This window comes from Chenopodium album, chromosome 1, assembly GCF_948465745.1.
Source record: "Chenopodium album chromosome 1, dcCheAlbu1.1, whole genome shotgun sequence".
Classification (NCBI taxonomy): Eukaryota; Viridiplantae; Streptophyta; class Magnoliopsida; order Caryophyllales; family Amaranthaceae; genus Chenopodium; species Chenopodium album.
This window is the reverse complement of record NC_137834.1, coordinates 26,775,032-26,793,321: the sequence shown is the minus strand read 5'-3', so window position 1 is coordinate 26,793,321 and position 18,290 is coordinate 26,775,032. Positions and strand designations below refer to the sequence as shown.

Sequence of the window (18,290 nt, the reverse complement as noted above, 5' to 3'; positions counted from 1 at the left end):
CTCCTTTCCAAGGTTGGCTATTTGGGAAGTCAAATTGTTAATGGCATTAAGGTGATCAACGGAGTAAACCGCATTTCCCCCCTTGTTTAGAGACTCTCTCTCTCCTTCTTGCCAATCCATGTGGTGCCTCACCACATCCTCAATTATCTCTATGACTTGCTCCTCCGTCTTGTTCACAATCGGGCAACCCGCTCCCGCATCCAAGCTAGTCTTTCCTTGTGGGCTCAAGCCCCCATAGAAAATCTGAAGCACTTGATATGACGGAATTCCATGATGAGGGCACTCCCTTTGATATTCCTTGTATCGTTCCCATGCTTCATATATGGTTTCACTAGCTTTTTGACGGAAACCTTGGATCAAAGCCCTTGCCTCGGCCGTCTTCTTTTGAGAATAGAATCTTCCTAAGAAAGCCGTGGTGACCTCGTCCCAAGTTCTCAAGGAGTTAGGCCTCACCTCCTTCTCAAGCCATTCAAGAGCCCTTCCTATCAAAGAAAAAGGAAATAGCTTTAGTCTCACAAACTCTTGAGTTACCCCATTTACCTTGATCGTGTTGCAATATTTTTCGAACTCGTTCAAGTGTGCAAGAGGGCTCTCATGTTTTGCTCCACTATATTGCCTCATTTCAATCAAATTAATCATTGCGGGCCGAATCTCGAAGTCATTGGCTTGAGTAACGGGTGGAGCAATGCCGCTTGAAGCTCTATAAGCTCCCGGAGTTCCCAACTCCTTTAAAGGTCTTTGAGGTGGTGGTTCCGCGTCACCCATTTGATCTCGATCCTCCTCGAAATTGGTCTCTCTAGTTGGGGGAGTAGTAAACGGCCTAGAACCGGCTCTCTTTCTCCTTCTATAAGTTTGCTCAATCTCGGGATCGTAAGGTACCAAGATCCTGTTATGAGTTCTGCGCATACACTCTCAACAAACGCAATTAGTAACAAGGCTACAAGTGTAGCCAAAAAGAAACAATCTTTTTGATTTTTTTTTTTGTTTTATGGTGAACTAGACTCAAGTAATCAATTAGCAATCAACAACACCGTTCCTCGGCAACGGCGCCATTTTGATGGGCGTTAGAACGGTCGCACATTCCACACTCAATCAAACACATTTATTAACAAACACCTTACAAACCAAGCATAATGACAAGTAAGAGTTCGGTCCACAAGGAACGGGATATGGTTGCCAAAGATCTTAACACTTAAGCTAATTCAAAGTCAATGGTGAATTGGGGTTCGTCAAGAAGACAAGCAAACTATGGTTCTAAATCAATGGATTATGGACACTAGGGAATGGGATCTACTCGACCAAGGCAAATAGACAAACATGGAGTGAAATGGAGAAGATATAGCAAGGACTATATGTAAGATCAACCTCGTGCAATTAGGAAACAACTTACACTACTAAACTTAGATTCCTCATTAGTTTAGCAATAGAAGATACATAATCAAATTGCAATAAGTAATGTCATGCTTCATTCACATTTCCATGTCAAACTAAGCATATCATGCTATCAAGCTCCTAAATCAAGGGTAGCTAATCCTATCATTGAAGAACTAACAAGCAATCTCATATAATCAATTTAATTGCAATACAAACATCAATGCTTCTCCCACATTTGCATAATTAACCCAAAAGGTTGAGCTTCACCCAACCCCTAGCAAGTACACTACTCACAACTCATATTTATCAACATGCAAACAAGTATTAGGGTTCTAACTTCTTCAATAATTGGGGAAAAATGATTAACAATTGAAATAACTATCATCCAATAACAAATTATCAAGAACTAAGAAGATTTAAATATCATGCAACAACAAATAAAATCAGAAATTAAATGGAGAAAAGTAGAAGGAAGTTACTAATTGAGGCTTGAAATTGTTGAATACAAAGTGCCAATCTTGAGAAACAAATTAAACTTGAAACCAACTATTACAATGATTGAATTGATGAAAATTAAGCTAAATTAACTAAAAGGAATGTTTCAAACTAAGAGGAGTCTCTAAAAACTAGGCTATATCTGTCTCTCCTACAAATGAACTAAGGGGGAAGTATTTATACTCCCCGAAACACATAGGGAAATCCGTCAAAAGAAAACGGATTCCCAGCGAAGGAGCGCTCGCTCCACAGCCAGGAACGCCCGCTCCAGAATGTTGCGCGCCCGCTCCAGCTGTCTTCAGAATACATACAATTTTGAAAGTTTGAGGAGGAGCGCCCGCTCCACGGCCAGGAGCGCCCGCTCCTCACAGGGTGCACTTGACATTAAGTTTGGCAGAAACTTGGCAGAAGGTTTGGAGCGCCCGCTCCAGCTGGAGTGCCCTCTCCATTCTCAATTTTCCTTCCCTTGAACACAAACCATGCACCGAATGCTTGCCAAATTGAGTCCATAGACCTGCAAAACATGGACAAACACAAACCAAGAGGGGGAAAGCCGAGACAAAACATTTTCATTCAAAAACGGGTTAGAAAGAGGGGAAATGAATGCAAAATTGGGTCTAAATTGACACAATAAGTGGTCAAATAAACCACTTATCAGCCCTAAGGTGTAGTATCACTTTGTTTCATTCACCCTCCTTCTGCCGCAAGCAACAAAAAGAACCAAAACTTGCCTCTTTTTTTTTTTTTTTTAAAGATCATTATGAGTATCATCATTGTTAATTTTATAAGTGCTATTTCAATACTAATTAATGTAATGATTTGAAATATACTAGCTAATTTTTTATACTATAAAATTATTAAAGTTTTGATTTAATAAGGTTAAAGGTTTTGGTAATTCATGCACTAGTAGAGTACTATTTAGAGTTTTGTGTTTTTTTTGTTAACCTTATATTAATTAAGGTTATTTTAATTGTGTAGGAGGAGTCCCTCGATCGTGGTCAAGTTTAGTGATTGTACCTTAATTGTTCTCGTGATCAAGGTACGTATAGGTGGCTAGGTCCTTGATACAACACGTGTTTTAGTAAATGTTTGTTTGAATAAATGTTACGTATGAATATTTAAGTTAACGATTTTCATGACGAGTTAAAATATATGATTTTATGATTTAAAGGTTTGATGTCTAAAAGTGTTGATCAATTTAATAAAAGTTGTTGATTTATAAATCACTTGATTCAATTAATTTGCAGCTCATTATGAGCCTGAGTATTTGATATTTTAATTGTCCCTCTACCCGGGACTGGTTAAGTAAGACCATGAGCTTTGTATGATCTGTTCTTTCCTCGAGTATAGTATAACTTGCTTGGGGGTGTGCACACTTAGGTGAGGAAATTTGGTTTGGAATTATATTTTAAAAATTGGAAGTTTATAAATTGGAAATCTATTGGTTTGGAAAGCTTTTATTGATGAACATTACTACCCTTGGAAGGTTTAATTTTAGAAAGTCTAATTTTGAATGTGACTTGTGACAAGTTAAATGGTTATTTCGAAAGCATGTTTGACTAATAAAAGTATTTACATGTCTTGCACTTATACGTACTTAGCGTTTTTGTTAATCTGTTTTTCTTTTTGTTTTGGTTCGCCCTGTTTATCATTTTTGGTAAGCAGTCTTGATTTTAGGTGTGGAGTTGTTCGTGCGCATACTAGAGTCGGGATTGGGATCACATAGTTAGTAGTTAATTTTATATATGTGTGGAGTTTTTATTAGATTATTTTGAAACAGCTATTATGGTTACTCATATTATTATTAATAAAAGTTAGTTATTTTTCCGCTGCAATTTGAGTAATTAATTAAGCCTTACGTTTTCACGTGGCGGTAATACACCCAAGGCTATTTCTACGGTATTTGTATACGTATAAATATAGTAATTACATAGAGGGAAATTTGGGGGTGTTTCATATATACTCAGCAAGTTTCGCACCCCTGATCTTCCTTTTAGAAGGAGCAGGTTTGCGACGAAGAAGTCTCTTAACTCCATATCCCCGATGAGGATTGTTCCTCGTGAAGGAAGGAACAGGGGCGGATCGTTTTGTGACGGCAGCAAGGGACTCATAGCACAAAAGATCGGGGTTCTCTTCATCTAAACCAGCCATTTTTTTTTTTGGATGAATGAAGAGAGAGAATAGAGAATTGAAGAGTTTTGAAGAGAGAGAAGTAGGAAACCCTAAGTAAGAAGAGAGTGAAAGGGAGCGTTTGATGAGAGAGAGAGAGAGATAAACTGATTGAGAAAATGAAGAGTTAGGGTTTGAATGGGGGTTTTGTTTCTGGAGAATTCAAGAACCCCAATTCAATTCCTTCAACCAGTGGCGTAACCAGAAATATTACATTAAGGGGGCCAAGATCAAATATAAAAAGTAGTTATATATATTATCTAGAAATAATTTTTAATATCGCATTGCACAACTTATAAAATTTTTAAATACTAAGCTATAATTAACCTTATGAAAAATATCTCATCATAATTACTGTTACATTTTTAAAAAATACAGTACTAAATTATATTTTAAAAACTTTACAAAAATAAAAAATAAAATTGTATAATACGAGTATACTACTATACATGCTAAGGGGACTTTGTTTTTTAAGGGGGTATACTACTGTGGTATCAGGATGCCAATATGAAGCAAGCCACTTAGCTCACTAGCAGATAAGAAGTTTAGTCTTGAAAAAAAAAAGGGTGTTGTAAGAATCGAACTCTGGTCTCATGGGAATCAATCCCTTCAATTTCCACATGGTAAACCAACTGAACCACAATGTGTAAGCTATTGATTTATACTTAATTAATTTTTAACTAAATCATAGGGGGGGCCATGGCCTACCCCAGCCCCCCCTTGAATCCGCCCCTGCCTTCAACCACCTTCAACTTAAATCGAATGTTGATTCAATGAAGGTGGTTGGGAAGTGGGGTAAATTTAAAAAGAATGTGTTAAAATTGGTGGGAATGATTTAATTAATTAATAGTTGTTATTGTACACAATATTATATTAGGATTACTAATGTTTTGTTTTAAAAAAAGTAAGGGTAAAAGTATCAATTCACTAGCAAAAACTTACTAAAATAGGAAAGAAAAATACTTGTTGCAAGTAATGTGAAGCAGTCAAAAATGTAATATGTTGCGAGTAATATGAAGCGGAGGTAGTGTGTGTTGATGAGTGACATTTATGTTACTCTTAGGGAGTAGTTTTAGAGTCATTTTCGTGTTTATTTTCCCTTTTATTCTCTTATTTTCTTTTTAATAAAGTTTCTAGTTTATTTCTTAGTTTTAGTATGTTTTAATTTAATTTCTTTATTTAATCAGGTTGTAGTTTATTTTCGTATTTTATTTGCTTTCGATTTATTTTATTTCGTTCCTTTCCTTTGTTACTTTCATAGTTTTAATTAGTTTTAAGTCTATTTTATTTACTTGTATAGTTTTATGTTTTTTTTTTAATTTTAGTTTTATTTCTCTTATTTCTATTTTACTTTTATTTATTTTAATTAGTTTGGAGTGTTTTTCATATTTTTTATTTGTTTGTGTTTTATTTAATTTTGTTAGTTTTAGTTTTAATTATCTCATTTCCTATTTTAGTTTTTTTAGTTTTATTTTATTACTTAGTTTTATTTATTTTATTCTTTGTCCCTTTCCTCGGTTTTGTGTGTAGGTGTTCGGGTTTTAAGTCAAGTGAGTTCGATTTCCGAATTCATGTCAAAAGTTAATTGCCGACTGCATAAGCCGCCAACACCACCGCAGCCACCTCCTATCATCCTCCACCAACGACCACCACTGCTGCCTCCTTTCACCAACCAAAACAGCCACCATCAGCCACTCAATTTCATTCACCTACAACCAACTCCCGTGGCAGCAACCTACCGCCAAAATCACCACTCACCAGCCACCACAACCGCACCCTCCTATTTTCCTCCACCAATTGCAGCAGCGCACCAACACCACCGCAACTCACAGCAGCCGCACCACCACCTTCACGCGCAGCCGCAACAACAACCCAGCCTTTCCCCTGCTCACTCACCCTCACAACACCGCGCAACCTACAACAACAACACCAACACCACCGTCCACCAAAACCCACTCCAGCTCTCAGCGCAATCAACCACCACGCAGCCACCCAAACCACCTGAACCACCAACACCCCGCAACATCCCTCACAACACCACCCAACCCGCAATTAATAGCAGCCTGCACTACACCACCAATCACCCCCGTAACAACCACCAGCTCCACCTACAACCTTCACCAACCACCGTCCACCTACAACAATCAGTCATGAAACCACCAATTCGCATAAGCAACGGCAAAAATCAGAGCAATCGCAAATTAATCGGGTTCGGGCAAACCGCATAGGAGTTCGGTCGAAGTGCCAAAACAGTCTGAAACTTTTGAAGTTGTCTAAATTGAATAGGTGTGGTCGAACATACCCATGGTTCGACCGAACAACCCCGTAGTTCGGTCGAACCTACCCATGGTTCGACCGAACCATTTCACGAGCTATGCACATGGCTTTTAATGAGGATCGAACGGTGGTGTTTGCTTGATGCCGATTTTCAATGATGATGAGCGGTAGTGATTTGATGATGATGGTTGTTAGTTTGATTTGGTGAGATGCAAAACATGGGATCATTCCCCCATTTTTGAGCAGCCAACCTCGAAGAAGAAAGCTTGAAAAAAGAGTCTGATTGTTTTGGTGGGATTTTTTTTTTTTTTTGGGGGGGGGGGGTTTATTTTCTTTTTCTTTTATTTTTAATTTCTTTCTTTTCTTTTCCCTTTTTCTTATTTCTTTCTTTTATTTTTGTATTTAGTTCTTATTTTACTTTTCCTTTTTAATTATTTTATTTTCTTTTCTTTTATTTTTCTATTTTTCCTAGCTTAGTATATATACCCATTTTTGGGGTAATTAGGGGATTATTATTAAAGAACCATCTATTCTACTCTCTAATTAGTTTTAGGAGAGCTTCTCTCTCTAGGTTTAGGGTAGGATTATGATAGTTTAGAGAGAGAAAGTAAGGGTTTCACCATTGTTGAGCTTGGATATTGAAGAGGAAGATTGACTATCTTGCTTGTAGATTTTCACATTCAATAAAAGAGAATCTTTAACTCTCTCTCCTCTATTTTTATTTACTTTATTTTGATTATATTTTAGTTGTTGGTATTGCTTGTTGATCATGTTTATTCTTGATTATTTGTTAATTAATCTTGTTATTAGCATGATTAGTGAGTAATTTTCCCATTAAGGGGATGGTTGTGGTGTAGTTGGATCTTGAGCATGTTCTAGGGTTTAGAATTGATTTATTTGTGATTAAAGTCTTTGTATGCTTGATATTCTTTGATCTTCTTGCAAGTGCACATTGTTGGTTGATTAAAGGTGAATCCTTGCTAACAAGAAACGGAAGTTGACTTAGTTAAGGTTCATTACTATCGATTGTTATTTAATAGTACCTCCTAGTATATGGTTCTAATGTGGAAACATAGAGGCTATGTTAGGAGAAGCTAATTGACCCCGGAAGGCGGCTAGATTGGATCTTTTACTTCGATATTCATGCATGTTTGGTTCATAATTAATTCAATTTCTATGCCTTTGTTTATGTTCAAGTGAATGTTATACCTAAACCATTTCCCTTAATGTTTTATTTCTTGTTTTAGCATCTTTAGACTTTAGTTTATTTATCTCCTATTCCGGACTAGCTTAATTGTCGATAACATTTGGTGGTGTTTATCCGTTCTCTGTGGTTCGACCCCTATGCTTGCCTTATACTCGTATTAGGTTTGTTTAGGTTGTATAAATTGTATTTGATCTATGGATAGACAATTGACGACGCGTTTATTCCCATGTGTGTGTGTGTGTCTATATATATATATATATATATATATATATATATATATATATATATATATATATATATATATATATATATATATATATATATATATATATATATATATATATATATATATATATATATATATAAGGTCTTTTTAATATCATATTGGTGCGTAAAAAACTAGAAAAAAATTTGCTACAAACGAGCAAGCAATTGTCCCAATGCAAGTTATAAAGCATATCCTCATACTCAGACTCGGATCGGATTTGATCGGACTTTGCGCAGGGGTCTAAATCCGATCTGCCTTCTATTCGGATTCGAATTATTTTTAAACGGATTCTGTTAGAGATATGAGATATCGGAAAATATATTTGTGATCGGATTTTTGAAAGAGACAATAAAAGATCTTGATATCTCATATCTCTAACATATTCAAATCGTTTTTTTATCTTCTGATTGGGTTGGGTTCGAATTTAATTGTCACATTATCTAGTGAAGTGAAACAAAACTTTAACTCTAGAAAATAAAAAACAATATATATATATATATATATATATATATATATATATATATATATATATATATATATATATATATATATATATATATTTTCCAATAACTAGAAGCAATACTCTTGATCCCTCACCTTGAAGCTACAAGATAACATCATTAAGATCGAGAAACCCGTCAAAAAAAAAAAAAGATCGAGAATATCAGAATATGCCACCCCAGCAACATCTCATACATTCCACAATCTTATTTTCCTCCGTCCCTTTTCCTTTTTCTCAAGCAACCAAAAATATTAATGTAAAAATTTAAAAAGCCAAGTGTTTTTTTTTTTTTTTTTTTTTTTTTTTTTTTTTTTTTTTGTGAAACGACAACTATAATGAATAACAATAGGCACACAGGGATGGCAGTAGGTCGGGTTAAATGTGAGACCCGCCACATCTCCGCCCAAGTGGGGCGGGGATGGAGGGAGGTTTGGCGGGTGATGGGTCGGGGATGGGTATTAAATGTGTACCCGCTATGGGTGATGGGGCGGGTATGGTTTTTAGAGTAGACCCGCTCCATATCCGCTCCGCCTCGTGCTCATCTTATACCCGCACCATTTTTTTTTAGAATAGTTTAGAATTTATGAAACTTGATACCCTCTAAGAACCAATAAGCTTGAATAATGAAAGTCCCAATTTTCTTAATCTAATTTGATATAATTGTCATTAATGTGATACAATAGAGCATCATGGCAATGCGTTTCAGACAATTTTAGGGCGGTTATGAAGTGGGTATGAATATCCAAGTGCGTGATGGAGCGGGGATGGATCATATCTTGTACCCGGTGGGGCAGGTATGGATGTGGGTATTGTACCCACCACATTAAAGCAATTTATAATTAATGGTACATTATACGGAGTACATGGATTATAGTACACATAAATGTACCACTTTTTTTTTTTTTTTGGTGTTTAGAGAGCCACAAAGGCGGGGTGAGAATCGATCTCAGAATTTTCTGAAATCGGGAGAGAAGCTCTAACCACTTGAGCTATCCCTCACTCTTATAAATGTACCACTAAACATGAAATGTACCACGGTAACTGAAAACTTCAAAACGTCCTCTTACATACATGCTTAGTAAAGTCCTACGTAAATGTTATGTGCGGCATGTGCCTATATACACTCAACAATACTTTTAATAAATAAATAATCGAAATTAAAAAATCTGAACGCATATGTTTCCTTGTTTCTCCCCCATCTTTGTGCGTCATACATACACCTTACACAGTCTCCGATCAATCAGCATCACAATTTCCACATTCTCCCTTTTTTTCTCTCTCCTCTTCAATGCTCCTTTCTCTCTCTTCACCGTCAATTCCTCCCTTCCCCCGCCGTCTATGACCTGACCTCCTCCATTGTTTCCGGCGACCTCGTCGAGATCCCACCTCCCTCCCGCCATTTCTCCTCACCTTCAATTCACCCCTTCATTTTCCTTTTTTCCAAACATTGGATTTCGACTTGGGTCGTTCAATTTATTGTCTATTTTCGTGTTTTGGTAAGGGTTTCAAAAGTCGGAATTTAGACGATTTCTAACTGGAATTCGAGTCGGTTTACTGTTGAATCGATTTCGGATTGTTGTTGTTTTGAATTTGATTGAGCGGTTAAATTTAGGTCATGATTTTTGATGATTACGAAAATTGGTAGGTGTTTGTTGTCATTATTATTATTTATTATTATTCAATAAAGTTAACTCCATTTGACCCTTTAAATTGAAAGAGTCAAATTTTGGAGGAATTAGGTTTTTTTGATCCTTATTCTTTGGGAAGTTTGAATTTGGAGTGACATTGAACTGGGAAATTGTTTGACGGGTTTTATTGCTATAAATAAATTGGGTTTTTGTTTTGTTATGTTAGATGTGTTACAGTATTATTAATTTGTGATCAACAAGAAAAACGAAATAAGGGAATTTCTCTGAATATGGAAGGGAAGATTAAGAAAGATAACGATGTGAAGAGATGTGAGGGTTGTAATCCTGTGAAGAAACCGGGGCCGGTTTCGATGGATCATGTATTGTTGGCTCTTCAAGAAACTAAGGATGAAAGGGAGCTCAGGATTCGTAGTTTGTTCAGTTTTTTTGATAAATCGAGTACCGGGTTTTTGGATAATGTTCAGATTGAGACTGGGTTGTCTGCGCTGCAGATTCCGTCGGATTATAAGTATGCTAGGGATCTTTTGCATGTTTGTGATGCAAATAAAGATGGGCGGGTTGATTATGATGAGTTTCGGAGGTATATGGATGATAAAGAGCTCGAATTGTATCGGATTTTTCAGACTATTGATGTGGAACATAATGGGTGTATCTTGCCGGAAGAGCTCTATGATGCACTTCTCAAAGCAGGTAAACTAACATGTTTATCTCATTGTATATGTTTAATTTGTGGTGCTTTTATCATGTATGATTGGTGATATTATTGTGCATAATTCGAAATGGGCATTGTGCTTCAAACAGAAGACAATCAAAAGACTATTTGTAAACTTGTTACGATTCTTATGTTTCACTTATCTGGCATCATCTTGGTATACAATATGTTTTCTCCGTTTTAATGTATAGTATATTGGCCTTACGATTCCGTTTGGCTTGGCTATTTGTCATTTTTGCTATTAATTAGTATGTATGTATTTCATAGATTTTTCCTGTTAGTTGGTATTTTAATTAGTGATTGTTATAATGTCGGTACAAGGTTATGCATGAGGTCTGGGCTGAAAGTTGATGTGTTAGGTTTGAGTTTTGTATATTTGATGTAACTGCGATGGAAGAAATTCTCTTATTTTAGCCAACTCTTGAAAAGTGTAGCATATTCTTTTTTAAATGAATTTTTTATTCCTTGTCAATATCAAGTCTATCATCAATTGATAAATTCAACAATCTAATAAACTGACTATTAAATAGCTTCATGGAATTGTTCCATACTTACAACTTCTCAAATGTAATGGATTACTTAAAAATTTATGACATTGATTTTTAAGAAATTCATTTCGTAGTTGGGGAGTTCTTGTGACGAAGATTAATCATTTATGGATCACCTTCATAGTTTTTGTGTGTAGGGTGGTTTATGTACTATTTGAATTAGCTTCATAGAGTTTCCATGCATAGAATTAGATTTCTGAAGTGTTTGACAATGGTTAACTTAAAAATAGTAATGAGAAATATTACTTTAAAATTTATTGCCGATTTGCAGAGTTATTGTTTGTAGGTTCAACTTGTTTTTAGAATTTTTTTTTTAGTGTGGTTGATTCATTTTGAACTCTTGAGAGATCTCTGTAAAAAATGCAAGATGTCCATGGTTAGTATCATGCTTCAATAATTATATCTGGTGTTGAACTGCTGAAAGTTGAAGCGTACACTATTTTATCCGATAGCAGTTAAGTGTACATGAGCATTAATAACCTGATCTGGCATAGTGGGTATGCTACTAATTTCCTTCATTAAGGCACAGCAACTTATGCACTTTACTTAACTGAGTAGCTTACATTATTTGATAACTGAAGAGAGTAAGGGTAGTCCTTGGGTTTTTTGAAAAGTCACAAGTGACTTGTATTGTGGATGGGAAGAGTCGTTTATGTTACGAGTTTTAGATATGGGTACATATGATCGGCTGATAGCATCTGAAATTCCATGTGCCTGTGTCTCTAAAAAATTGTGCACATGATATAAGTATTCATATTTGTATATATGCTGTATATGTTTGTCTCCAACAATTACTCCCATAATTACATTTCCAATTTAACCTCAAAACAGATGCCTCATGTTTGATGAGAAAGAAAAAAGAATCATATGAAATTTAAAAGGATAAAGCTGAAGTAGTTACTTTGAATGTTACGAAAAGAAATAAAGAACGTTATGATTGAGCTCCTAGTATGAGATCTGGTATGGAATTGGGATTTGATACCTTATTTGTTAAATTAGGCCAAAAATTATCAAATCGCTAGTATAATTCGCTTTCATTGGTTTTTTTTTTTTTTTATTTTATTATTTTTTTATTTTTATTTTTTATTTTTATTTTAATTGGGGGGGGGGGGGGGGGGGAGGATTTTAATTGGGGGGGGGGGGGGAGGAGTAATGAGGTGGTGAATTAGGTAACAATGTACGTTACATGACAGTGAGCAGTGCAATATCATTCATGGAAATAATAGGGCAACGAAACTTAATCAAAGGACTGCAATTCTGCAAATGACCTAAAGAGTCTTCGACAATGAGCTAGAGAGAACCACTCCTCTTGTTATCTCCCTGCATAATTGTCTTGCACAATTACGTGCACATCACCACAATGTTCTTCTACCCATTTTCCAATGTCATTTTCTTCGCTGCTCTAGCACTCTTGCTGCTATCTTAACAGATAACCATGCTTCTTAGTCACGCAGGTAGGTATATGCCTGTGATAACTTCACAGATCCTCTGTTCATCTCTTGTTACAAAATCAATGCCAACTCTACCATTGTCCATTGTCCAATGTCCATATTACCATGTGTCCATATTACCTACCATGTGTCCATATTACCATGTGTCCATATCTACTGTAGATCAAGTTACCATAATTTCGAGTACGCGAAGCGTGCGCCATAGCTAGTCATGTTTGGGGAGCTTTTTCGATTTGGCTTATGTCACAACTTTAGTTTTAAAAAGTAGTATTGAGGGAAATATGTAAACAAATATTTTTAACGGTTTAAATGTCCGCACATTAATTGTAATAATTTAAAAAAAAAAAAACAATTAACATTAATGAGGGAAAATAAGTAAATAAACATTTTAGAGGGTACAATGTCTAGACACTATTCAAAAGAGTTATTTCAAACTTTTTAAAATGTCTAGACACTATTCAAAAGAGTTATTTCAAACTTTTTAAAAGACTAGGGTGGCTAACGCGCGCATCTGCGCCATAGCTAGCCATGTTTAGAAAGCCCTTTAAGTTGTTGGTCTCATTAATGATGGAAAAATCTGCAAACAAATATTTTCGGGGGTATTAATGTCCGCACACTATTCTTTAGAATTCTAAATAGAAAGAGGCAATTAACATTAATAAGAGCAAATAAATAAATTAACATTTTAGAGGGTATAATTGTCCAAACACTATTCACAAGAGTTGAATAATTCAATCACTCAAGGAAAAGCTTAGATGCAATCACATCATATAAATAGGGGCATGTAGGTAAACAAACATCCTTATTTTCCGGTACATAGGCTAACTTGTTCGTTTGTTAAAATCTTTCTGTTTCTCCTCTTTTCCCTTTATTTATATTATTTATCCATCAATAAGTGGTTAATGATGGTGTTCAACCGTGAATTAAATTGTTGGATTTAGATCTCATGTCAATGTTGCGGTGTCTAATGACCAACACTAAGAAGATTACTTAAGGCAACATATCTTAAAATATTCAATTTGCACCAGCCCGTGAGTATGCCTTTATGGAAAGGAACAATAATGTAGAACCATTTCTTGCAGCGTAATTTGGTTCAACTGGTTTCACTTGCATTCAAAGATCTTGAGGAATCTGCTACATGAGAATAGTGCTGATTGCTAAGATGATACCATTATTTGCAGAGAAATCTTTTATTTTATTTTGTTTGTTTATTTTTTTATTTTTTGGGGGAGATGTAGAAATCAAATGTACCTCCGGTTTTGTATGGGATCAATGCTATTTTGGATTGGTGCTGCTATAGCAAAGCATGCAACTTGGACTGGATTGGTTCATTTGGTTTCCTTTAAAAAAAAAAAAAAAGTATACCATAGATTTAGCTCATTAGTATGACGATGAATCACTATTACCTCTTCTATTTATAGCTTACTTTTTGAGAATACATGTGTAGCTGATCACAATACTAGCCAGTAATGGTAGCCGTTGCCTTGGTCATGGCACAGCTTGGTTTATGATTTATCTCTCTCTCTCTCTCTCTCTCCCCCCCCCCCCCCCCCCCCTCTGTCCCCCCTGTTTCTATTGCTCTATGTTTGGATAGCAATTATGAAAGGAAAGCCAGGGGATGGAAGTATAAAGAAGGGTAAGGAAACAAAGGGGAGGGAGAGTGTGAGCTTCTATTTTCTTTTCAATATTGGAAGGATTTGGTTTATTAAAGAAAAAGGAAAAGGAATCCAATTCCCTCCCTTTTCTTCCTTCCATATGTTATCCAAATAAGGGATGATAATACCCTCCTTTTCTCTTCTCTTCCTTTCCTTCCATTTCTCTCTATCCAAACTTGGTGTTAGGATGCTTGAGATCTGCAGACTTTGCACTAAAGCAAATTCCGAGTTTTTGCGGGAAGAAGTATGGGTTGCCATATTATGTGAGAAACTGATAGATGTAGAGATCTCATATGGCATCTGGTGTTTTCATTGAAATTTACATATGGAGTATAAATCATTATATCCATTCAAATTAACAAAACTTTTGATTACGGTTTGACTGGAAATCTCATGTACTCGTGATTTTGTGTTTTTAAATTAAGTACATGGAGTAAGAGTGGGGGACAGCTTTTCACTGCTCATTTTCTAGCTTTCTTTTAACCTTCAGGTCAGAGTGGTATGTTATTCTCATCATCTGCTTATGTTTTTTTGTTCCTCTTTAAAATCTTAGCTGTAAACAGGTATTGAATTACAATTACAGTGAAGTGCATTTTCTGCCAGGAGTTTGTGCTGTTTTATAAGCTTTTCCCATCTTTTTGCATTGAGTTGACCAAAGATAATCACTTATTTATTGGAAGTATAATCCAATATCTGTAAATTAAAGATAGTATAGCATGGGAGAATATTCAACCTACTTGTGATAGTTTGAGTCATAAGAGTAGTCATAGAGTACATATCATCTTGAAGAGGATTCCTCGTGTAATGTCATTTCTGTACACCTAGTATAAGCTGATAGAGTTAACATTTTGAAGCTCCTAGATTTAACTTCCTTTTATGTTTATGGTGTTTGCTGCTTCTTTGGTTTATTGTTTGTTCATTTTATTCCTTGCATTTTAAATTGTGTTTGCTTGCTGTTCATCCTATAAGCCACAGCAGTCTTTCTTATGTAGGGATCGAGATCAATGATGAGGAACTTGCTCTGTTTGTTGAACGTGTGGATAAGGATAATGATGGTGTTATAACCTTTGAAGAATGGCGAGACTTCCTTCTACTTTATCCTCATGAAGTAACAATAGCAAATATCTATCATTACTGGGAAAGAGTCTGCCTTGTTGATATTGGCGAACAAACTGTTATACCAGAAGGAGTCAGCAAGCATGTTCATGCTGGCAGATATTTAATTGCAGGAGGTATTGCAGGTGCTGCGTCCCGTACCGCTACTGCTCCTCTGGATCGTTTGAAAGTAGTTTTACAAGTTCAGACAAAGGATGCTCGTATTATGCCAGAAGTAAGGAAAATATGGAAAGAAGGGAAAATTCCTGCATTTTTTCGAGGTAATGGATTAAATGTTGTGAAAGTGGCACCTGAAAGCGCTATCAGATTTTACACATATGAATTGCTTAAAGGAGTCATAATGGATGCTAGAGGAGGAGAAAAGGCCGATATTGGTGGTATGGGCCGCCTTGTTGCTGGTGGTCTAGCCGGCGCTGTTGCACAGACCACAATTTATCCAATTGATCTTGTAAAGACGCGGTTGCAGACATTTGAATGTCTGGATGGAAAAGTTCCTAGAATAGGTACATTAGCAAAAGATATATGGGTGAAAGAAGGGTTACGAGCTTTCTACAAGGGCCTTGTCCCTTCTCTCCTGGGAATTGTTCCTTATGCTGGCATTGATCTTGCTGCTTATGAAACACTGAAGGATTTGGCTAAAATACACATTCTCAAAGATAGTGGTAAGCTGTTAAATCTAAATCTGCGGTGTTTTAGCTCGTAGAATAGTTAGTTGCTTAAAGTATTTACTTATTTTGTTAGTTCATACTTCAAATTGAACCTTTTATAATCTCTGTAGAACCTGGACCTCTTGTGCAATTGGGTTGTGGAACTATATCAGGTGCTGTGGGAGCAACTTGTGTCTATCCATTGCAAGTTGTCAGGACAAGGTAAGTAACTGATTTCTATTGCCGAACGCCCAAACCTTTTCAATATATGAAATGGTTATTATTTGTTAGTTTGGAAACACATGTTATAATGTTATTAGAATGTATTATCTCCTGGTTTGGATATACATTATAATGTTATAAATCTTCTAATGCTATTAGAATGGTTGGGGGCATAAAAAGGAAGTGAAGGCGAGGAGGATTTAGCTGCCACACCTCACCCCCTTGACCCTTTTTTTTTTCCCTAGGATGATTATCATCTTAATTTATGGATGTTCATTTTGTTTTACTTCTAAATTTTGTAACAATGACATGTTGCCCTTTATTTGATCCCATTTGATGCCTAGTTACCAGTCTTTCGGATCCAAATAGAAGTTCTAATAAATCCTAATATGATTCCTGTTTACAGAATGCAAGCTAGCCAGTCAAAAGCTGGGATGTCTGAGGTTTTTTGGACCACTTTTCAGAAGGAAAGATTAAGAGGATTTTACAAAGGATTGTTTCCCAACCTTTTAAAAGTGATTCCGTCTGCAAGTATTACTTATCTGGTTTATGAGGCCATGAAGAAGCGGCTGGAGCTGGAATAAGATATAGCTTTGCATGATGTTTTCCCTTGACATGGCTAACAGATCGGTATGATATTGGCAATACTGATGCTTCAATACATGGATGACCAAGAATAATGGTTCTTATTGAGTTTTGATATATGATTGTTTCAATTAAATACATACCCCAAAGTTCCTTCTAGATTTCGTGGTAGAATTGCGTATTAGTGATTTGAATATCTCCATGCTCAATGTGTCATCATGATCGTTGTATGATCAGCAATATAATTGAAACAGCTGATTACCAATTTTGTAGTCACTTGAGGAAGTCTGCGTTCATAAGAACAGCAAGTGTATTCCAACCCCTTAAATTTTCACTGCTTTATAGACAGCTTTTATGCCTCCTCTTGCAGGCCATAATAGTTAATCTTCATGCCTTTACTGGTTTGATTCACATAGGAATTAAATTCCTATTGAAACTTTTTTTTTTTCCTTTTCTTATGGGTTACTTTCCTTGTGAAATTCCATGGAAATGATTTACCTTGTTTCGTTGGCGCAAACATTTACATTATTGCTAAAAATTGACACGAGAATTATGATTTACCAAGGGGAGGGTGGGTAACAGGGTAAGCCAATTACCATGTCCCATTAGGAGTTTGTTTTTTCTCTTATAAAAAAAAAGACTTCAAAGTGGTGTTAGAGAACAAAGAATTCAACGATGGGAGCTTTATAAAGCAGGAAGATATACGAGGCTCTCCCACATGTACGTGCTCTCCTACCTTTCTCCCATTAGGAGTTTATTTTAGCTTTTATTATCCTCTAAAAAGACTTCAAAGTGGTGTTAGAGAACAAAGAATCCAACAATGGGAGCTTCCTATCAAAAGCAGGAAGACATACGCCTATACAAATCTCGAGGCTCTCCCCTCGTGTAGTCGTGTGTGCTCTTCTACCTTCTCCCAAATGAAAGTGTCTAAGTTACTCCCATAACCATAATTTCTTTGGATCCAAAACAAAAACCAAATGACCACCCGTGCAAAAGCCAGCATTACTAATGGGATTTGATACCTCGGCCTCCTAATGTGAATGTTATTCGATCTATGTGGATATTTCGTCATAAACGAAATTCTGATGGTTCTTTTGAACGGTATAAGGCTCGTTTTGTAGGTGATGGAAAGACTCAGCAACAGGGTATTGATTGTGATGAGACTTTTAGTCCGGTTGTCAAACCGGCTACTATTCGTACTGTCCTTAGCATTGCTATTTCTCACTCTTGGCCAATTCATCAGTTGGATGTCAAGAATGCTTTTCTCCATGGTCATCTCAACGAGACAGTCTATATGCATCAGCCTATGGGTTTTCGTGACAAAAGTCACCCTGATCATGTGTGTCTTCTTCGGAAATCCCTATATGGTCTCAAACAGGCTCCTCGTGCCTGGTATCAGCGGTTTGCAGATTT

General features: G+C 36.1%; 1 protein-coding gene and 1 non-coding gene across 2 annotated transcripts; both read left to right on the top strand.

The window, feature by feature from the left end:
- Positions 1-265: 265 nt before the first annotated feature.
- LOC145564284 (small nucleolar RNA R71) lies at positions 266-371 on the top strand. Its single transcript, XR_014094789.1, has one exon. It is a non-coding gene; the product is annotated as a small nucleolar RNA R71 (small nucleolar RNA).
- Positions 372-9,450: 9,079 nt separating this feature from the next.
- Positions 9,451-17,378, top strand: LOC145577208 (calcium-dependent mitochondrial ATP-magnesium/phosphate carrier protein 2-like). The gene is made up of 4 exons (XM_081634785.1): positions 9,451-10,631; positions 15,300-16,085; positions 16,202-16,292; positions 16,699-17,378. The coding sequence occupies exons 1-4, from the start codon at positions 10,211-10,213 to the stop codon at positions 16,874-16,876; spliced, it is 1,476 nt and encodes a 491-aa protein (XP_081490911.1). The 5' UTR covers positions 9,451-10,210; the 3' UTR covers positions 16,877-17,378.
- The last annotated feature ends 912 nt before the right edge of the window (positions 17,379-18,290 follow it).

Coding starts and splice junctions, on each gene's coding strand:
- LOC145577208 (XM_081634785.1), top strand. CDS start 10,211: ATGGAAGGGAAGATTAAGAAAGATAACGATGTGAAGAGATGTGAGGGT. Junction 10,632..15,299: donor TGATGCACTTCTCAAAGCAG/GTAAACTAACAT, acceptor TTTCTTATGTAG/GGATCGAGATCAATGATGAG. Junction 16,293..16,698: donor TTGCAAGTTGTCAGGACAAG/GTAAGTAACTGA, acceptor TCCTGTTTACAG/AATGCAAGCTAGCCAGTCAA.